The 20,707-nt window shown below is 57.9% G+C and overlaps 2 protein-coding genes and 1 pseudogene across 7 annotated transcripts; 2 read left to right on the plus strand and 1 right to left on the minus strand.

Annotated features, from left to right (window-relative positions):
- The first annotated feature begins 652 nt into the window (after nt 1-652).
- On the plus strand, nt 653-16,596 carry PCGF2 (polycomb group ring finger 2). Of its 6 annotated transcripts, XM_063798634.1 has the most exons (12): nt 1,013-1,123; nt 2,180-2,292; nt 2,517-2,609; nt 10,059-10,210; nt 10,819-10,915; nt 11,248-11,303; nt 11,383-11,433; nt 11,640-11,748; nt 11,906-11,960; nt 12,053-12,148; nt 14,328-14,408; nt 14,898-16,596. In XM_063798634.1, exons 4-12 carry the CDS (start codon nt 10,099-10,101, stop codon nt 15,273-15,275), a joined length of 1,035 nt encoding a protein of 344 aa, XP_063654704.1. In that variant the 5' UTR covers nt 1,013-1,123; nt 2,180-2,292; nt 2,517-2,609; nt 10,059-10,098; the 3' UTR covers nt 15,276-16,596. The 6 variants fall into 6 exon arrangements, with proteins under 6 accessions (XP_063654703.1, XP_054527583.1, XP_063654704.1 ...); XM_063798633.1 differs by lacking the exon at nt 2,517-2,609 and having other exon boundaries at nt 653-2,024; XM_054671608.2 differs by lacking the exon at nt 2,517-2,609 and having other exon boundaries at nt 674-1,123.
- A 205-nt stretch (nt 16,597-16,801) lies between these two features.
- Nucleotides 16,802-20,220, minus strand: CISD3 (CDGSH iron sulfur domain 3). Its single transcript, XM_511439.9, has 4 exons — nt 20,098-20,220; nt 19,709-19,744; nt 19,062-19,181; nt 16,802-17,218 (listed from the first exon to the last, which is right to left on the minus strand). The coding sequence occupies exons 1-4, from the start codon at nt 20,143-20,145 to the stop codon at nt 17,039-17,041; spliced, it is 384 nt and encodes a 127-aa protein (XP_511439.1). The 5' UTR covers nt 20,146-20,220; the 3' UTR covers nt 16,802-17,038.
- On the plus strand, nt 18,581-18,699 carry LOC112206100 (5S ribosomal RNA; annotated as a pseudogene).
- Nucleotides 20,221-20,707: the final 487 nt, after the last annotated feature.

Raw genomic sequence — 20,707 nt, forward strand, 5'->3', positions numbered from 1 at the left:
AGGAAACTCTTTCGATGTGGGAAGAGTTGGGTCAGAAGGTTCTCCTGAGAAACCAGAAAGGCCAGGAATGTGGAGACTAGTCATCCAGGACGCAAAAGATGAAAATGGAGTTTTAGTGGGTAATAGGGTCTTAGCACACTCCTCTCTAGCGGTTCTCTCCTGTCTGGCGCTTAACAACCGAGGAATAAGTGGATGGACCCCGGTGGCCCCTCGGGCAGCCCTCCAGGATTCATGGGCCGCAGAGGAACGTCAACCCCCTTCCCACTGGCTGATAATGCCCCGAGGGGCAGCCCCCCAGGTGCCCATGTGGTTGGTGGGTGGGATCCAGATCTCCGCAGAGCCCCTGTTACAGGTTTCTCTTGTTCGGGGTCTTGTAGCCAGAGAGGGGCGGCTGACTGGGAGTCCTTCCCGCGCTCCCCTCCCTGCAGAGCGAGTGGATGCGCGTCTTCCCCGGCAGAGTGCAGGATGCCGGCGACACATTTGCCTGGGAACAGTGGGAGGGTCCCCTTTCCTCCGGGGCCGGTGAACTACTCGCCTCTCCGCCTGCAGGCTCCGGAGCAGGTGACCGGATCTTCCCTTGGCCCTTCTCCCGCCGGTTCTCGGACCACTCCCTCTGGAAGGAAGTCTCTCCGCCCTTCCTCTTCCTCCCCGCCCCCGTCCCGCTGGTGTGGCTGCAGGCTCGAGCTGGGGTCACTCGGCGGCCAGTGTGCGCAGGTCTCCTGGTCGCCGGCCAGAGGGCGAAAGCATTCACCCGAGGCCCCCAGCTTCGCGGCTGCCTTGGCTGCGAGCAACGAGGGAAGAGGAGGCAGGCGCTCCAAAACTGGGCGAAGATTCCTTTCCTAATTTCTAACTCGAGCCTCCCACCGTCAGTACGCTTAATGGCGCTGCTGGCCGGATGGATAATCGAGCTCTCTGGAGGGACAGACGCGGCCGCCATCCCTAATAAATCGTGAATAACGAATGAGGGAATCGACCATCCTCATGAGGCCCACGGGCGTTCAGTAACGCAGTATCGATTCGCTTCCCCGGCGTCGGCCTCACCGCTACTCCCGGCGTTTCCAAGCCTCCCTCCTCGTTCTCTCCCTCCTGCCGGAGCCACTGCGGACCGGAGCCCCAGCGCCAGGTGGAGCCGGGGCGCCAGTGGGAGTCGGGCCCAGCCGTCTTGGCGCTCGCCCGACTCTCCCGCCCGCGCGCCCAGGGAGGCGCACAGGCAGCGCGCAGCGCAGGGCGCGAGCGAAAAATGCGGGAATCAGCGCCAGGCAGGAGAAAAGGCGCGGGCCCACCTTACAGCCCGGCGCCTCGTTTCCTAGTCCAGTGTGGCCTCTCGCCTTCGGCCGGATTATTGTGTCCCAGGCCCGGAGCCTGAGTTCCCATCCTCAGCGGGCCTCCGTTCTTCTCTGCCCGAGCACGCCGGGGGCGCAGCCTCCGCCAGAGCGACCCGATCCCCCCGCGGCGAGGCCCCCCACCCGGCCTCACCCCGCACCTCCACTCCCCTCTCGCAATTGCTCCCTGCCAGGCGCCCAGGCTGGATCCTGGTGCGCCGCTTTTCGGGGCCAGCGCCCCTGCCGCCGAGGGGGCAAGGGGAGTGGGGAGGACACGCTCGCCCTCCCAGATGCAGTTATTAATTTTAAGGGAGTGTCACTTGGAGTGAATGAAAATCGCTCGGACGCCTGGCTGAAGGCGTCGCGTCCCCCGCCGGAGCCCCGCGCCCTTTGGTCTAGGCCGGGGCGTGGAGGACCACGAGCCACCTTTCAGCCCAGTCCCCATTTCACCATTTTCCAGGCGCCCCAGTTAGGGATGGGCATCACAGTGTCAGTGGGGGGAACCCATATTTTGAAGGGAGGGGGGCTAACTGCGGAAGGTAACATAAGAGAATCCATCCTCCGGGGTCGGGGCGGCCGCATGGGAAGGGAGGGGTCTCGTCCTGGCTAGGGACCCGGCAGCCGGTGGCGGGGAGCGGCCGCGCCAGCCTCCCCCTCCTCTTCCCGTCTCTGCCAGCATCCTGAAGGAATGAGGTCACGTGGGTGAGTGGTGGGCGGGACCTACTCTTGTCTGGAGGAAAAAAGCCATTTTGTCTCCCCCCCACACTCCGGTCCCTCCCCTCCCCCCCTCGGTCCCCTCCCCTCCCCTCTCTCCCTCCCACCCCAAGCCGCTTTCACAAACTCCTTTCTTACCGTAGGTTTCTCCCCTCCCGCCGCCCGGGCGAGCGACACGGCTGCGGCCCCCCTCCCCTCCCTTCCCTCCCTCCCTCCCATCCCCCCCTCCCCGAGACCCACCGGACCCCGAACCCAGGTAAGCGGAGCGGACTCCCCCTGCCTTTCCCTCTCCTGGCCTGTAACCCTCTGGGGATTGGGATGGGGGCCGGCCGTTCTTTGCAAGCCCCGATGGGAGGGGGAGGCTCTGAGCCGATCCTGCCTTCGCACCCCCCGCGCCCCGTCAGTCCCTAGCCCAGCTTGCCCCGTCCGCCTTTCTTTCTCCCTTTTTTCTGTCCCTTTTTCCCTTTCCTCTCTTCCAAGATGGCCGAAACGGGCTCCCCCTCTTAACGATTTGGCGTCTCCCTCGACCACCACCTCTTTGTGCAGCAGCCCCCGGGCAGACCCTGTTCCGAGGTAGCGAGGGGGAAGGTCCGGGGCAACCGGGAGGGCTTGCGGGATGCGCGCTGGGTTGGGTCGCCGCTCCCCACGAGCCAAAGCCGCCTCTTGCTCTGCCCGATCTTCCCCCTTTTCCATCTGGGCAGGGGTCGCTCTCCCGTGGGCACAGGGGCGCCGTGGACGCGCGGGGACTTGGGGCCGGCAGAAGGGGATGTGCTTTGGGGCGGCCGCGAGGCCGGGGGAGGGCGCCCTTCCCCGCCGGGGTCCGGGTCCTCTCGGGCACCTCCCCCCGCCGGTCCCCGCTCCCCGTCCCGGCGCCGGCGCCCCGCCCCCTCCCTGAACCACCTCAGCAGAGCCTCCCTCCGGAACACCCCTCCCGGGGCCCCGCAGAAAGTTTGGCTCTAGGGAAGGTGGGAGCGGCCACCCGGTAACTGGGGTCCCTGATCCTCGGACATGGGCTCCCGGGGAAGCCCGGGCGCTGGGGGTAGAATGGGGATGGAGGGAAATTTATCGCAATATTTCCCATCGCCAGCGGAAGCAGGGGGGTCTGCTAAACTGGCCCCCTTTCCCCTGGGACGCCCAGCCACCCCACCCTCCGCACGCCCTCCTGCTGCTAGCTCTGAGGGCGTGGGACCCCCGGGCAAGCAGACACCCCCTGCCTGTCTCCACGGTGGGCCCGGGCTGCCCCTCGCCCTCCCCCACTGCCCCCGTCTGCCCATAATCGCTCCGGTTGGCTTGAGGTGGGAGGAGGCGGCATGGAGGCGGGTGAATTTGCCAGTGAATATTGTGGAAGTGTTACCCAGCGCTTCCCGAGATCTTTGTCCCTCAGTGTCCCCCATGCTGCCTCAGTCTCCCCAGAGGTCTGTCTCGAGGGGAGGGCTGTCTCCTGGTTGTCCCCTCCCGGCTCTGTTCTGATGCCTCCTCCTCTGGGACCTCTGGCAGTTTCTGTTCCTGAAACTCTTTAATTTCTCTCCTCCCTCCCCCCTTCACTCTGGTCCAAGGTGTTATTACTGGGAGCATAAAGCCAGCTCTGTTGCAGCTTTTTGGTGGGAAGGTTTTCCCACCGGCTCCCCTGGTTGGGGGTTGGGGGATTGAGGCTTTAGAACTGACTTTGGAATGAAGCAGGAAACCAACCCCAGGATCCAGACCATGTGTAGCTAGGTAGGGTTCAAGTTGAAGTCTTGGGGGTTGGGCAGGAAGGGGGACTCTGCTGCCCCTGGCCTTGCCTGAGAGATCTTGGTTGATGGAGCTGTTGTCATGGGAATGGAGAGAGCCCGAACAGGAAGAGGGTACAGCTTTGTGCAGGTCACATGCCCACTGCAGCCCTCCAGCCTCTGGTCCCCAGAGCGGACTTTGGAAGCTGAACTGCTTTTGTTGCTGGAAGACTTATGTTATAATTTACCCTGGGTGGACCAGGGTCGTACAAAAGGTTAGTGTGTGTTTGCAGGGTCTGTTTCCAGGCAGGGATGTCAGGCTGTGTGCTTCTAGGTGGGGGGTGGATGTGGATGGCTTCTGCATGTAGCGAGGGTGGGCCTGGCTCTGGTCTGGCTGTGATTGTGTGTGTGTGTGGCGCAGGGTGGGGGAGGGTTGTGGCGTGTCTATCTGGCCTTGTGTGTAGTGAGTGTGAGAGGTGGAGGGGGGTGTGTCTTGCTGTATGTGTGTGTATCTGGCAATGTGTATATTTTGGGGTTTTGCCTTTGTTTGATCTTAGGGAGTTGAGAGGTGGGAGAGGGAGGAAGGGAGGGTTGAGTAAGCCCAGCTTCAGGAGGCCCTTTTCAATGCATGGTGGGGACAGGGGAGCAGATCTTTGTGCCATTGTCAAGGATTGGGGAAAGTTGGGAGGTTCACAGTGTCCCTAGGCAGACCCTCACGGCCCCAAACACAAATACAAGGGGCTTGCGCAGTTGGACCCACGAAGCTGGGAGAGGAACAGAGTCATAAAACCCCTGGTCTGAGTCTTGATGCTGTACTCTGGCTGGCTGTGCTTCCCTGCAGCCTCTGTTTCCCTATGTGTAGGAAGTGGGGTAAGGCGATTAACATGTGCCTCCTCTTCCTGCCTCAAGGCAGGAGTCCATGCTGATGGTCATGTTTGGGCCAGACTGACTCCCTCCCAGACGGCGGCCCACTGAGTGGTTTTCCCGCCACTCCAGGGAGCTGCTCTTTTCCCCTCCCACCTGCTGGGATGAAGCCGGGCATTACTGCTTTAGATGAGTGAGGAGCCTGGCCAGGTGCCAGGATGTTAAAAGCACTGGGGTGGGAGTCAGGCACTTTCTTGTCGCAGGACTGCCACTGCTTTGCTTTGTGACCTTAGACAAGTCACATCTGAGTGTGCTCATCTGTAAAATGAAAGGATTGAACAGGTGCTTCTTTTTCTTTTTCTCTTTTTTTGAGATGGAGTTTCACTCTGTGGCCCAGCTTGGAGTGCAGTGGCACGATCTCCACTCACTGCAACCTCTGCCTCCCAGGTTCAAGCAATTCTCTGGCTCAGCCTCCTGAGTAGCTGGGATTACAGGCGCCTGCCACCATGCTCCGCTAATTTTTGTATTTTTGTTTGTTTGTTTGAGACAGAGTCTCGCTCTGTTGCCCAGGCTGGAGTGCAGTGGCGCGATCTCGGCTCACTGCAACCTCTGCCTCCTGGGTTCAAGCGATTCTCCTGCCTCAGCCTCCCGAGTAGCTGGGACTAGAGGCGCGTGCCACCACACCCAACTAATGTTTTGTATTTTTAGTAGAGACGGGGTTTCACCATGTTAGCCAGGATGGTCTCGATCTCCTGACCTCATGATCCGCCCGTCTTGGCCTCCCGAAGTGCTGGGATTACGGACGTGAGCCACCATGTATTTTTAGTAGAGATGGGGTTTCACTATCTTTGCCAGCCTGGTTTTGAACTCCTGACCTCATGATCCATCCGCCTTGGCCTCCCAAAGTGTTGGGATTACAGGTGTGAGCCACCACGCCCAGCTGAACAAGGTGCTTTCTAAAAGCCCTTTCACCTCTGCAGTTCTAGACATCTGGATGTGACCTTGAGTGACTTTTGCCAAGACCTGGAGACATTCTAGTGAGGGAGTGGGGCTGATTTCATTTGGAGGCAGGGAGAGCAGAGAGAGCTATGGCATCAGAGAAGCACAGGGGCCTTGGGGCTGGGAGACCCACTGTTTCCACAGGGGACCATGAAGAAGTGAGAGAGGCCTAAATTGCAGGGTGGCTTCCAGAAAGACACTGGTTAAAATGGAGAGATGGGTCTGGGTGTGGTGGCTCGTGCCTGTAATCCCAGCAGTTTGGGAGGCCGAGGCGGGCAGATCACTTGAGGCCAGGAGTTGGAAACCAGCCTGGCCAACATGGTGAAACCCTGTCTCTACTAAAAATACAAAAATTAGCCAGGTGTGGTGGCACACGCCTGTATTCCCAGCTACTTGGGAGGTTGAGGCAGGAGAATCGCTTCAATCCAGGAGGCGGAGGTTGCAGTGAGCCGATATCTTGCCACTGCACTCCAGCCTAGGAGACAGAGCGAGACTCCGTCTCAAAAAGAAAAAAAAGAGAGAGAGAGAGAAAGAGATGGTGGTGTTTTCTTAGCAGGGGCCTTTAAGGATTGGGAAAGACAAGTGCCAGGCTTGAATGGCAAAGAGGGGTCGGGGTTGGATGCTGGGTGCTGAGCAAGCTCCCTTCCTGCCACAGTAGCAATAGCCAGACCCAGGGCCTCAGGGCCCAGAACGTGGGCCGCCTAAGGGTCACACACACCCTTGCAAAGACAATGGCAGAAGACACTGAAGGGCTTGGCTTCTGCTTGGGGAAAAGTGGTGTTAGAGGTGGAAGCAGTGCTCAAGTCCAGGGAGGGGTGGACACACAGTTGGGACTGACCTGTTAAAGCACCTGAGCTCTGCAGAGGCCACTTCCAATGGTGCTTGGCCTCCCCTTTCTGTTTCTTGGGATCTGTGTCTCCCACTCTTTCTCCCTCGAGTTCTTCCCATCTCCCAGCCTCTTCCTCAAAGTAATGACAGCTGGATTTCCAGTCACCCATCACCCCTTTTCCCTCACCTTCCCACAGCACACCAGCCAGTGCAGCGGGGGAGGAACTGGGTGTCAGGAATTCGCGGCCTGGGGCCTCCTGGGGTGGGGAGATGGGGAGAGGGTGCTCTAGGGAGTCAGAGCTCCTGTTTACATTGCTCTTGGCACCTGCTGGCAGGGCCCTGCAGGTAACCATGGCAATCAGGTGAGGAGCCAATCAGTGCTTCTCCCCACCCCCAGCCCCAGAGGTAACAGTCAGAGCCTGTGGGGATGGAATGAGGGGAGCAGGGAGTGTGGCAAGGGGCTTATTTTCTTAAACTGGAGAAGGAGCAGTGTTTCATTCAGTCAGCACCACCTTGGGCCTCGTGTCTAGAAAGGGTCCAGAGGAACAGGCTGGGGCTGAATTCTCAGAAATGCTCGGGGAAGTGATTGGGTGAAGGGTACAGCCATTCGCAGTGTGGGGCTCTTGGCTGTGGGGTTCTTAAGAGCAAGTGTCAGCCGGGTGTGGTGGCTCACACCTGTAATCCCAACACTTTGGGAGGTGGAGGCGGGCAGATCACTTGAGGCCAGGAGTTCAAGGCTGGCTGACATGGTGAAACCCCATCTCTGTTTAAAAAAAAAAAAAAAAAAATTAGCCAGTGTGGTGGCATGCACCTGTGATTCCAGCTACTCAGAAGGCTGAGGCACAAGAATCACTTGAACCCGGGAGGCGGAGGCTGCAGTGAGCCGAGATCGCACCACTCTACTTCAGCCTGGGCAACAGAGCAAGACTATCTCAAAAAAAAAAAAAAAAAAAAAAGAGCAAGTGTCTGCTTTGAAAACACAGCGAGTGTGTGAATGAGGTGGCTCGGGCGCGATGTGAAGTGTGCGGAGCCTATGTGTGTATGTGTGTGTACGCGTGCACGTGTATATGAGGGTGAACGGGAGATAGATGAGGGCATGCGATTTACCCCAGCAACAGAGACCCCAGGCATTATCAGAGCTCAGCATCAGCATGTTTGTTGGTGGCTCTGCACACACACATAGATGCATCTGGACACACATATGACTGACAGGCAGTCACAGGAAGTACCTTTGGAGGCCCAGACGGCACGTACACAGGATGGATATTACACACGCTCAGAGAGACAGCCACTTGGATTGTTCTCTCCTCTGGATGGTTGTAATAATATTTGGGCATCTTGCCAGGGACAGGGTTACTATGGAAACGACCAAACAGTGGAGTATCCAGCAGCTTTCTGCGTAATTGCAAACGGGGGACCCATGCAGGGAGGGCTGGCCGAGGCCACCCTGCGTGGGGTGGGAACCCCTCTCCCTTCTCAGATCTCCGGGGCCGCCACCTCTCCGCCATGTCTCTGGGCTTGCTGTAGGACTGGCTTGTGCCCTTCTGTCTGCCCTGTAACCTGGTGTCTCTCCCACATGTGGCCTTTGTGTCTCGGCATCTCTTTCAGTCTCTGGCCAGGTTCCCTGAGCCTCTGTTGGCTGTCTGGGTCCTGGCCAGACTCATCCTGGGGTCTCTATAGAAACTGCTGATCCCGGCTGTGAATTTCTTGTCCTAGAAAACTCAGTGTGGTGGCTTTAGAAATCTTTCTGGAAAGGAGAGAAGGGTGTGAGTATGTTGTAAAGGAGGTGTTGGGGCTTGGCCACCCTCCCAAGCCCCACCCCTGGGCTTTTACTCTGGGAAAGAGGAGGGAGGGGCTGTCCCTTCCAGGTGCAGGTTTGGTTTGATTTCTTTACCAAGAAGGAAGCACGGTGGCCAATCCAGAGCCGGACTTTTCACCTCTCTGCACCCTGCCTGGGCCTGGCTGGTGTCGAGCAGGCGGTCTGGGGACAGAGCACTTTCTGCCCAGCTTTGGCAGGCATCTGTGAGAGCCCGTGGTTTGTCACTGGACAGCCTGTGAACAGGTGGCAGAGGCGTCACCAGGGCAGGAGACAGTGGGAGACTGTGTCACCAGGCAGGAGACAGTGACCATGTGGGGGGAATTCCTGCATTGTGTATGAAAGGGGGGTTCCTGGACCCTGTGTGCTTGTGGACAGGGAGCACTCATGCAGGGGGCTGTCCATCAGGGGCACTGGGAGGGATTCCTGTGGCAGGGGTATAGCCTTTTTGCCTAAACTCTTTGAGTCCAGGGCTAGGGCTGGAGCTGCACGTTCCCAACTTCAGGCATGTAAGGACCCTCTCTGTTCCCTGCCTGAGTCTCAGGCCTGGAAGCCAAATGATTAGCATATGGTGGATTTTCTGGGAGCAGCCTATATTTGGCAGACTTTAGAGGAGGGAGGTGCTCCAAAGCTTAGGCTGGATGCAGAGCCAGAAGCACAAGTGATGGCTGCGGCCTTCTAACTTAGGGTAGCCTGTGTCCATGGTGTTTCCAGGGAAGCCTTCCTGGAGGAGGAGTGAATGGATGGAGTAGATAGGAGGCTGGGACGCAGTGGAAGGATCAAGTCTGAGGCCCTGCACCTGGGTGGAGGGGTTGAGGGAGTAAGGATAACTTATTTTTCCCTTCTTGTATTCCTTGAAGTTTCAGGCCAGTGGCTGCTTTATCTAAGTTTCCTCCTAGTTCCTAGGATGCTTTAAATGTGGACCATGTGAGTGAATACGGATTGGGATTGGAGAGTTTTGTTTTTGTTTTTCTTTTTTAGACAGAGTCTCGCTCTGTCGCCCAGGCTTGAGTGCAGTGGCATAATCACGGCTCACTGTAGCCTCGACCACCCAGACTCAAGGGATCACGTGAGGCAGGAGGATCCTCCTGCCACAGCCTCCCAAAATGCTGGGATTACAGACATGAGCCACTGTGCCCGACCTGGGATTGGAAAGAGTTTTAAAAACCCTCTTCTCTTCCATTTTCCTGCCTCCTCACATTCTCTGGGGAGTTGGGCAGTACATCCTGTGGCCTAACTTCAGTCTTTCCTCCTGCTTCTCAGAGGAAGCCTAACCTTGTTGCTCAAGGCTGTGTGACTCTCCAGAGCCTGGGCACCCAATGAACTCTCAGAGGTGGCCAGAAAGAACCAGCCACATGTACACCCCCAGCCCACCCTGAAGGCAGAGAAGGGTCTTGGGCTCAGGGAGAGATGTGCTGGCGGGGGGAGGTGTGGAGTGAAGCGTAAGAGGGGCTGCCGAGGCTCTGGGTTTCTTTTTTTTTTTCTTTTTTGAGACAGAGTCTCGCTCTGTCGCCCAGGCTGGAGTGCAGTGGCATGATCTCGGCTCACTGCAAGCTCCGCCTCCCGGGTTCACGACATTCTCCTGCCTCAGCCTCCCAAGCAGCTGGGACTACAGGTGCCCACCACCATGCCTGGCTGATTTTCCGTATTTTTAGTAGAGATGGGGTTTCACCATGTTTGTCAGGATGGTCTCAATCTCTTGACCTCATGATCCGCCCATCTTGGCCTCCCAAAGTGCTGGGATTACAGGCGTGAACCACCGCGCCCGGCCAACTCTGGGTTTCTGATTCCACTTCCGTTTCCCAGGGCAACGCTCCCCAGTCCCCCCACCCCCGACCCCGGAATCATGCATCGGACTACACGGATCAAAATCACAGAGCTGAACCCCCACCTCATGTGTGCCCTCTGCGGGGGGTACTTCATCGACGCCACCACTATCGTGGAGTGCCTGCATTCCTGTGAGTTGGGGGGAGGGGAGCTGCTCAGGGTGGGCAGCCTCTGTGCCCAGATTGGGGCGGGCACGGCCTGAGGAAGGTAGCACACAAACCCCTGCCCTAAAGAGCCAACGCGCCCACGTGTCTGCTGGGAATCCTTAGGTCACAGAGGGCCTACCTCGCAGGGGCGACTGGGCGCGGGGCATCAGCCCAGAAGTTCATTTCAAGGACTCACATCTGAAATCTCAGTTCTTTCTTGAAATGGCTGAAATTTTATGCCCTGAAGACGCAGACACCCCTTGTTTGCACTGTGGGCTTGGCAGCAGGGGGGTGGGACTCAGAGGCATCTTGAACACGCTGGCTTTTGTCCCCCACTCCATCGGGGAGCTTGGGACTCAGGGCTGACCTTCTGCATTGTACGTGACACTGGCCTGTCTCACACAAGATCCAGCTTCCCTCAACAGTGCACAAGGACAGGTACCACACGTGCAGAACACACATCGCCACATTGGGCCTCGGAGCAGGGACAGGGTGGAGGAGGAGGGATATCTGAGTCTGAGCAGAGGGCGGGGAGGCTGGTCCTGGAGTTGGAAGTTGGCTCTGACTCTCCTCTCTCTCTCCACACCCCCAAGTCTGCAAAACCTGCATCGTGCGCTACCTGGAGACCAACAAATACTGCCCCATGTGTGACGTGCAGGTCCATAAAACCCGGCCGCTGCTGAGCATCAGGTGGGCTTGGCACCGCACCTCCTGTCCCCGCGATCCTCTGGGTCAGCCTCCCGCATCCCTCCCACGCTCCGTGCTTCCTTCAGCCAAGGCGGCAGGTGTGGGAGAAGCATGGGGTGTGGACCTGGGCTACTCCCCGACCTTGGGGTTACATTTGGCTCATCACAGGGTGAGGCATACTAGAGGGGCAAAGACCAGACCCACAGGGATCCTAATGCCTGGGCACCGGTCTCAGGAAGGGGGTGGGAAGAGGGGTCCCCTGGCTGGGAGAGCAGGGCGAGGTCAGAGCGCTCTGGAGAGCGCATTGCTGATAAGCCCTGTCCATTTTTCCCCAGGTCTGACAAAACACTTCAAGACATTGTCTACAAATTGGTCCCTGGGCTTTTTAAAGGTATCTGCACTCCATTCCTCCTCCACTGACCCCATTTCCCAACCCATGGCCCTGTCCTCATCCTGCTGCCTTCTTCCAGATGAGATGAAACGGCGGCGGGATTTCTATGCAGCGTACCCCCTGACGGAGGGTGAGTGTGCTCGCGTCTGTTTGTGTGTGCACAGTCTTGCCTGGGACCATGTAGGTGTGTAGCGCTACCACTCACCCTCTGACCTCCTCCGCGCACACCTCCCCAGAAGGTGGCCGGGCTCACCTGGCTGAGTTCATGATCTCTGGGTCCTTGGCGGGCTCCCTTCCTACATCCTCCGCCAACCCGAGAGCTCTCTCCTTCTGCAGTCCCCAACGGCTCCAATGAGGACCGCGGCGAGGTCTTGGAGCAGGAGAAGGGGACTCTGAGTGATGATGAGATTGTCAGCCTCTCCATCGAATTCTACGAAGGTGCCAGGCAAGTCTGGCCCAGGCTGGCCCCTTCTGGGTTCCTAGTCTGGGTCACCCCTTCTCCCACCCAGGACCCTCTCTGGATGTGTCCATTGAGGGATCATCCTCCTGGGTCTCCTGGTTCTTCCTGGGTCTTCCTAGCTTCATTCTTTCTCCGTCCCCAGGGACCGGGACGAGAAGAAGGGCCCCCTGGAGAATGGGGATGGGGACAAAGAGAAAGTGAGTGCTGGGGCCTGCCCAGGACTGGAATGTGGGCTGGGAGGGAGTGGCCTGGGGTGGATCCCCTACCATGGGTGCCTGTGCCCCAGCAGACAGGGGTGCGCTTCCTGCGATGCCCAGCAGCCATGACTGTCATGCATCTTGCCAAGTTTCTCCGCAACAAGATGGATGTGCCCAGCAAGTACAAGGTGGGTCCCTGGGCCTTTCAAAAAATGAGTGTCTGAGTATGGGTGTGTCAGACAGTCTGTGCAGCCCAGCCATTGGTCAGAGCTGGCTAGGTGTCACCCAGGGCTTGCGTGGTTAACTGAGCCCATGCGTTAACAGAAGGGTGGTTGAAACCAAGATTGGGGCAGTCTAGGGGTGTTGAAGTCAGTGTGCAGTGGTGCATGGGACCAAGACGGTGTGTATGTGTGCATGTTGCACACTCAGAACTGTGGCAGAGGTGAGGGCAAAAAACGCAGGGCCTCCTCGGGCTGGTTGGCTGTGGGAAGGCTAGTCTGAAATTCCAACGGAGCTCCAGGACATAGCTTTTCAAGCTTGAATGTATATGTGTCCCCTGGAGATCTTGTTAAAATGCAGATTCTGATTTAGTAGATTCCATATTTCCTTTTTTTTTTTTTTTTTTTTTTTGAGATGGAGTCTTGCTCTGTCACCAGGCTGGAGTGCAGTGGAGCAATCTTGGCTCACTGCAACCTCCGCCTACCGGATTCAAGCGATTCTCCTGCCTCAGCCTCCCGAGTAGCTGGGATTACAGACGCCTGCCACCACACCTGGCTAATTTTTGTAGTTTTAGTAGAGACAGGGTTTCACCATGTTGGCCAGGCTGGTCTTAAACTCCTGACCTCGTGATCCACCCCACCTTGGCCTCCCAAAGTGCTGGGATTACAGGCATGAGCCACGGCACCCGGCCAGATTCCATATTTCTAACAAGCTCCCAGGTACTGAAGGTCCATGGATCACACTCTAGGACAGTGGATCCTAAACTGTTGCCTGTTAAATCTCATGAGTTAACTCACATCTTACCAGTTAAGTCAGAATTTCTGGGGGTAAGATGCAGGCATTGATTTTTTGTTTTTGCTTTTTTTTTCCCCCCTTTGTCACGCAGGCTGGAGTGCAGTGGCATCATCTTGGCTCACTGCAACCTCCGCCTCCTGGTTTAAAGTGATTCTTGTGCCTCAGCCTCCCAAGTAGCTGGGACTACAGGTACATGCCACCACACGTGGCTAATTTTTGTACTTTTAGTATAGACAGGGTTTCACCATGTTGGCCAGGCTGGTCTCCAACTCCCGGCCTCAAGTGACCCACCCGCTTTAGCCTCCCAAAGCTCTGGGATTACAGGTGTGAGCCACCGCACCTAGCCAGGCATTGGTGGGTTTTTGGTTTTTTGTTTGTTTGTTTTTTGAGACAGAGTCTTGCTCTTGTTGCCCAGGCTGGAGTGCAATGGCAGGATCTTGGCTCACCGCAACCTCTGCTGACCCCCCCGGGCTCAAGCGATTCTCCCACCTTAGCCTCCCGAGTAGCTGGGATATAGGCATGTGGCACCACACCCGGCTAATTCTGTTTTTTTAGTAGAGACGGGGTTTCTCCATGTTGGTTTGGCTGGTCTTGAACTCTCGGCCTCCCAAAGCTCTGGGATTATAGGCTTGATCCACCGCACTTGGCCTAGGCATTGGTGTTTGTTTTTTGTTTTGTTTTGTTTTTTTTGAGATGGAGTCTCGCTCTCTCGCCCAGGCTGGAGTTCAGGGGCACTATCTCCGCTCACTGCAAGCTCCGCCTCCCGGGTTCACGCCATTCTCCTGCCTCAGCCTCCCGAGTAGCTGGAACTACAGACGCCCGCCACCACACCCAGCTAATTTTTTGTATTTTTAGTAGAGACGGGGTTTCACCATGTTAGCCAGGATGGTCTCGATCTCCTGACCTTGTGATCCGCCCGCCTTGGCCTCCCAAAGTGCTGGGATTACAGGCGTGAGCCACCGCACCCGGCCACATTGGTGTTTTTTAAAGCTCCCTGGGTGATTCCATTTTGCAGCTGGGGGTGAGAGCCAGAGTTCCAGGAGATCCCCCTGAGCCTTTTCAGCTCCTCTGGGAGACCTGCCAGAGATAGGAGACCCAGACAGCTGTGTGCATGGTGGGACCAGGGGCTGCTAACAATAGGGGAATCTTCTCTGGAACCCTTCCTGCCTGGTGGTCAGGAGTTATGTTGGAACAACTCTGACAGGGAAGTCAAATCCACAGTGAAACCCCAGAGAAATAAGGGACCATCTGTAAATCCACCCTTCCCATTGCCCCGCCTCCGAGTCCCCCACATTCCCAGCCTGGAGCCCCGAGCTGGCCAGGGTCATGGTGTCCTCCGCTTCCCTCCCCCAGGTGGAGGTTCTGTACGAGGACGAGCCACTGAAGGAATACTACACCCTCATGGACATCGCCTACATCTACCCCTGGCGGCGGGTGAGCCAGCGAGTGGGGCGGGCAGGGAGCAGACTCCCGCAGGGTCTGGCATAGGTCTGTGGCCACATGGGCCACCCTTCTGTAATCAGAGACAGTCTGTCCCTTGTCCCATGAGCTGCATGTCCAGGGTGGCTTGCTACAGCAGGTCAGCCTCTGGGCCATCTCTTGCGGATGACTTTCCGCTCAGGAGACAAGGCTCCTTGGGCAGATGGTGTCCCCCGATTTGGGGGCAGAAATAGGTGCTGGCAGCTAACGTGTGTTTGCCTCCCTCTCTCCCGTCTCCTCTCTGACGGAGTCTCTGCTCTTAGACCTTTTCCCTCTCTGGGTCTTCATGCACCCTGTATCCTTGTCTCTCTCCTCTCCAAGGCCCCATCCCATCCCTTTTTTCGAGTTTGGACACTGTGGGGTGGAGCTGGTGGCCCTTTAGTTGGACTCTGTCTCCTGATATCTTCCCCTTCCCTGTGTCTCTCCTCCCCACTCTCCCGGCAGAACGGGCCTCTCCCCCTCAAGTACCGTGTCCAGCCAGCCTGCAAGCGGCTCACCCTAGCCACGGTGCCCACCCCCTCCGAGGGCACCAACACCAGCGGGGCGTCCGAGTGTGAGTCAGTCAGCGACAAGGCTCCCAGCCCTGCCACCCTGCCAGCCACCTCTTCCTCCCTGCCCAGCCCAGCCACCCCATCCCATGGCTCTCCCAGTTCCCATGGGCCTCCAGCCACCCACCCTACCTCCCCCACTCCCCCTTCGACAGCCAGTGGGGCCACCACAGCTGCCAACGGGGGTAGCTCGAACTGCCTGCAGACACCATCCTCCACCAGCAGGGGGCGCAAGATGACTGTCAACGGCGCTCCCGTGCCCCCCTTAACTTGAGGCCAGGGACCCTCTCCCTTCTTCCAGCCAAGCCTCTCCACTCCTTCCACTTTTTCTGGGCCCTTTTTTCCACCTCTTCTACTTTCCCCAGCTCTTCCCACCTTGGGGGTGGGGGGCGGGTTTTATAAATAAATCTATATATATATGTACATAGGAAAAACCAAATATACATACTTATTTTCTATGGACCAACCAGATTAATTTAAATGCCACAGGAAACAAACTTTATGTGTGTGTGTATGTGTGGAAAATGGTGTTCATTTTTGGGGGGGGGGGGTCTTGTGTAATTTGCTGTTTTTGGGGGTGCCTGGAGATGAACTGGATGGGCCACTGGAGTCTCAATAAAGCTCTGCACCGTCCTCGCTGTTTCCCAAGGCAGGTGGTGTGTTGGGGGCCCCTTCAGACCCAAAGCTTTAGGCATGATTCCAACTGGCTGCATATAGGAGTCAGAATTGTTTCTTTCTCTCCCCGTTTCTCTCCCCATCTTGGCTGCTGTCCTGCCTCTGACCAGTGGCCGCCCCCCGCATTGTTGAATGTCCAGAAATTGCTAAGAACAGTGCCTTTTACAAATGCAGTTTTTCCCTGGTTCTGAGGAGCAAGTGCAGGGTGGAGGTGGCACCTGCATCACCTCCTCCTCTTGCAGTGGAAACTTTGTGCAAAGAATAGATAGTTCTGCCTTTTTTTTTTTTTTCCTGTGTGTGTGGCCTTTGCATCATTTATCTTGTGGAAAAGAAGATTCAGGCCCTGAGAGGTCTCAGCCCTTGGAGGAGGGCTAAGGCTTTAGCATTGTGAAGCGCTGCACCCCCACCGACCTTACCCTCACCGGGGAACCCTCACTAGCAGGACTGGTGGTGGAGTCTCACCTGGGGCCTAGAGTGGAAGTGGGGGTGGGTTAACCTCACACAAGCACAGATCCCAGACTTTGCCAGAGGCAAACAGCCTTCCAATTGCCCCTCCACCCCCAGCTGAGGCCCGGTCACCTGGTCAGGACAGAGCAACTGCATCTAAAAGCACAAGAAGACAGAAACCTGTAAGCTCTGACCCCACCCCCACCCCTTGAGAGGTCAGCGGACCACCTCCTTAGGGACAGACCCTGGCAGGTCGCTGCCCACCGAGATTTCCTCAAGTGTGCATAGATCTGAGAGGAGTCAGGAGTCGAGACTCGAGATTCCATCATAGCCTAGGTGTGTGGGGTTGGGAGCCCCCTGATGGGCTTGTCTGTGTTTGCACCTTGTCCTGTGTCTGAGGTCCTGTGACTGTACCCTCCTTTGCCCTGGGACATCTGTATCTCTTGGCTTTGTAATAAATGCTGCATACTTTCTGGAGCATGTAGTTCTTTGGGGTGGAGGGAAGAAGGGAAGGGTGCCTCTCATCTCTGGGTTTAGCCTGGCTTGGGGACCCCATACAGAATGAATCTGAACTGCCCTCTCCTGTGGCTGGTCAGGTGCCCCCAGCCCACAGAGAGGTTAAAATCTGGAGCAGGAGGCAGCACGTGGGCCTCATAGCAGTGACTGCAGGACTACCAGTCTGGTTGGGCAGGCTTGTTTTTGCCGTCTTCCCCATCAGCAAACATTGAACCAGGGCCCACTCCCGCCTGCCCCAGACTGGAGACTTTTAGGTTATAAGGAATAATTCTTCCTTCATGAGCCAGCAGTGGGTACCAGAATCTCTTGGGCTCAGCACCTGTTTCCTTTCCCACAGAAGGGGGTGCCTGTCAGAGGCCTGGAGCCAAGGCCACCTGTGGCTGGACAGCAGCAGCCCCCTCAGAGTGGGGAGCCCACTTCTGCCTTCTGCACGCGCTCACTCCTGTGGGTGCCATCGCAGTACGGGGGCCTCTGAGTGGCCTTGCAGGTACAGAGTGCCACCATGCGGGTCTCTTGGGCCTTGAACTTGAGTGGAGATAGGCCAGTGCGTTGGAAGAAGTGGGAGCCGTCACAGAAGGGCTGGTGGGGGAAAGACAGGAGTCAAAGACCTGACCCCACCTGCTGGGGCAAGGCAGGGCAGGCTGCAGGAGCTCAGGGGGAGTGGAGCACAGTGGTTACGGTACAGGCTCCAGAGCAAGACTGCCAAGGCTCACTGAGTGACCTCTCTTATCTGTAATGTGGGGGTGATAAGAGTAGAGTTGTATGAGGAAATAAAATAATGATCGTGATGCTCTTTGCCTATAGTAAGTGTCTGGTAAGTATTTACAGAATCTTTATAGCATTAGTCTCTGGGACACCCAGAGGGCCAGGACACTAATAGAGAGAGAGAGAGAGAGAGAGTGTGTGTGTGTGTGTGTGTGTGTGTCTGAGTCTCCACTGGATCATGAAATTCATTTACTTCCCATGTTCCTGGGTTAAAACTTCTTTGGGCTGGAGAGTACACTGTGGTAGCAATTTTGTTTGGCTCCAGGGAATAACTGGGCACGTGACAGGGAGTGAAGGTTACAAGGAGGAGGGGATGCCCCATAGCAAACTGGCTGGCTGGCACAGAAGTGTACTCCCCATCCCAGAAGCCGCTCAAGCAGAGACTGGGTAATGGAAACAGGCCCAGAGAGGTGACATGCCTTGCTAGCTGAAGGCAGAGCTGGTGCCAAGGCCTTTTTTTTTGACAGGGTCTCACTCTGTTGCCCAGGCTGGAGTGCAGTGATGCAAACACGGCTCACTGTAGCCTCAACCTCCTGGGGTCAAGCGGTCCTCCTTCCTCAGCCTCCAGTATGGCTGGGAACACAGGCCTGCCTCCATGCTAGTCTTTGGTGGGGGTAGAGGCATTTGTAGAAGCGGGGTCTCAACTTTGTTGCCCAGACTGTTCTTGAACTCCTGGACTCAAAAGAGCCTCCTGCCTTGGCCTCGCAAAGTGCTGGGATTACAGGTGAGCCACCTCGCCTGGCTGAACCAAGGCCTCTTGACATTGGAGTTAGGGTGGGATGGAAAGGAGATGAGAGAAGCGTGCAAATAGAAACCAGCAACTTGTCTTAGAGGGCTTGAGGTGCATGGACCTAAGTGGGACTCAAGGACCCTGGGCTGCTGACACCATGCCACATAGCTTGAAGGAATACCAGTCAGAGCTCTGCTCAGGAAGGAAAGGGGCCAGGGAGGCAAACAATATGGGCAGGTTCCTGCTGGGATGAAAGGCTCCTGGGCAGAAGGGGAAGCAAGTGGGGCAGGCAGTGAAGCTGAGAAGACAGCAAACTGTGGCAAGCGGCCAGGAAGTCCCATAAACTGAGAAGGAAGAGTTTTCTGGAAGAAGAGTAGAGAGGGGCACAGGGGAAGGCTGGGAGGCTTTGGAGGCAGGAGAGCCTGAGCAGAATCTCTTCCCAATGTGTCTATGGCCATACCACCCTGAATGCGCCCAATCTCATCTGATCTCGGAAGCTAAGCAGGGTCAGGCGTGGTTAGTACTTGGATGGAAGACCGCCAGGAAATACCAGGTGCTGTAGGCTTTCGGGGTTCAAGGCCTGGGAATCTGTGGCCCAGGTGCTTCCTGGAAGGAGACAGGGAAGGGCCAGGTGAGCTTCGCCATGCAGTGCACCTCTGAGAAACAAACAGCTCCAGAAGAGCCCACTGGAAGCCTGGCCACACCAGGCTGGCTGCGTGACTGAGTTTCTGTCTCTCTGGCTTCATTGCAAGGAGTAGATGCAGTGAGCTTAAGGTCGCTGGTGGCACTGGCCTTTTGTTCCCAAGCCCCCTTGGTGTCCCTCAGGTATGTGTGGGAAGAATAAGATCATCCTGGGTGGGAACTCACTGGAGACACCAGGCTGTTCCTAGCCAGAGGTATCAGTAGGAAGGCAGACAGGGGTCTCACCTGCTTCTTGCTGCGGCCACACACACACCACCTGTAGGTTTTCCCTGCCACCAGCTCCACCTTGATGGGGGTCTTCAGGGCCACCACGGACCTGGCTGGGGTTCTAGGGAACCACCGGGCCTGTGGCCAGGGAAGATGAGGGGCTCAGGGTTAGCTCAAGCCCTGGAAGCACCGTCCGGCCTGCGACCCTTCCTAGTTTCCCACTGGCCTGTGTGTGTGGCAGGTTTCCTCTACAAGAGGCTGATCTGATGCCACCCAACAAGACCGTTCCCCAGGACACCATAGGACCGTGAGCTTTGGACAGGGAGGAGATTTCAAAGCCATGCAGGCACTCAGGTTTCAGGGTCCAGCTGCCTTCCCTCAAACGCTGGCTCCCACCTGCGTGCTAGGGAAGGCGGGCTGGGATCCTTCCAGCCTACGGCAGGGCCACCCACACTGGGGCTTGGTTCATTAGGTGCTGCTGTCCTCAGTACAGAAGACTGGCGCCCTGCCCAGTGCCCTCTGGTCCGCCCCACCTCCCTGAGAGCCACGGGCTAACTCCAGGGAATACGGCTGTACTCTTCCTAGCTCCATTTCCTGTTTCTGCCTTTGAGATCTCCGTGCCTGGGGGTCTTGTGCGAGGAGGAGGGGAGGATGGGGGGACTTACCAGCCAGGAGGAGATGTCCCGCCGCGGGTTCAGGTCCTGCAAGGTACGCAAGCATGGCAGGCATCACAAGACGGTGGTTTGGAAACGGAAAAATAAAATCAGTGGAAAGGGAAGGACACGGGAGGCCATCTAGGAAGGAGGAGGTGACAGGGCTGAAGGGGCGAGGGAGGAATGAGAGGGTAAGAAAAAGGTCGCAAGAGAAGGTGCTGGCTGCGGAGGTCCTGGCAGGGACTGGCGCTCGGGAAAAGCCTGTGAGCTGAGGCAAGCCAGACACCGGCGGGACGGGCCGGGAGCTCCGGGATGCTCGGCCGGGCCGGGGCTGGAGTCGGGGCTGGCAGGAGCCCGGCTGGGGTTCGGGACGAGGGCTGGTGCAGGGCGGGGGTGCTCACCCGGGCGCCACGCGCCGCCGGCCGCAGGATCGCCCCCACGCCGCGCATGGTCGCCTCCCGCGCCGCGCCGCGCCCGCCCGCTGGCTCCGCCCCCGCCGGGTCACCTCCCCGCCCCCTCGGTCCCCGGCCCGCCAGGCCCCGGAAGACGCCGCGGCGTTCTGCGAGGGCGGAGGCCAGGGGCGGGCGGGGTACGGAAGCCCGACCACGGCGCCGGCCCAGCGGCCTCCTCAGCGCGCCGGGCGTGAGCGGTCGGTCCCGGCGCCCCCTGCCGGGCGGGCCTGGCAGTGGAACGCCCCGCGCGCAGCCTCGGCGCCTGGGGCACCCCCGAGGGCGCAGGACCCTCCCAGGAGTCGCTGTTGCTGGCCGAGCCTAGGCCGCGCTTCTGGGAGCAAGCGCGCGGGCGTCGCGTCACCTCGGGACGGGTCAGGGTCCCGGCGGCCGGGGCCCACGGACTGATGCACCCTGCGTGGTGGGCCCGGGTGTGCTGAGCGTCTGTGCGCTCTCTGCCGCTGAGGGCCGACAGAAGGGCCGCAGCCCACGCCCTCCTACCCTCCCGCAGTTGGCACCCACCTCCTGTCCCCTTCCATAAAGCGAGACTACGCAGGGGCTC

Source organism: Pan troglodytes, chromosome 19 (assembly GCF_028858775.2).
Source record: "Pan troglodytes isolate AG18354 chromosome 19, NHGRI_mPanTro3-v2.0_pri, whole genome shotgun sequence".
NCBI classification, from domain to species: Eukaryota; Metazoa; Chordata; class Mammalia; order Primates; family Hominidae; genus Pan; species Pan troglodytes.

Excerpts from the sequence above, each read along its gene's own strand:
- PCGF2 (XM_063798633.1), top strand. The coding sequence starts at position 10,099 with ATGCATCGGACTACACGGATCAAAATCACAGAGCTGAACCCCCACCTC. Across the intron at positions 10,211-10,818 it reads CGTGGAGTGCCTGCATTCCT|TCTGCAAAACCTGCATCGTG; the intron begins GTGAGTTGGGGG and ends CACACCCCCAAG. Across the intron at positions 11,749-11,905 it reads GAATTCTACGAAGGTGCCAG|GGACCGGGACGAGAAGAAGG; the intron begins GCAAGTCTGGCC and ends CTCCGTCCCCAG.
- CISD3 (XM_511439.9), bottom strand. The coding sequence starts at position 20,145 with ATGCGCGGCGTGGGGGCGATCCTGCGGCCGGCGGCGCGTGGCGCCCGG. Across the intron at positions 19,182-19,708 it reads GGGACATCTCCTCCTGGCTG|GCCCGGTGGTTCCCTAGAAC; the intron begins GTAAGTCCCCCC and ends CCCTGGCCACAG. Across the intron at positions 17,219-19,061 it reads GTGGCCGCAGCAAGAAGCAG|CCCTTCTGTGACGGCTCCCA; the intron begins GTGAGACCCCTG and ends TTCCCCCACCAG.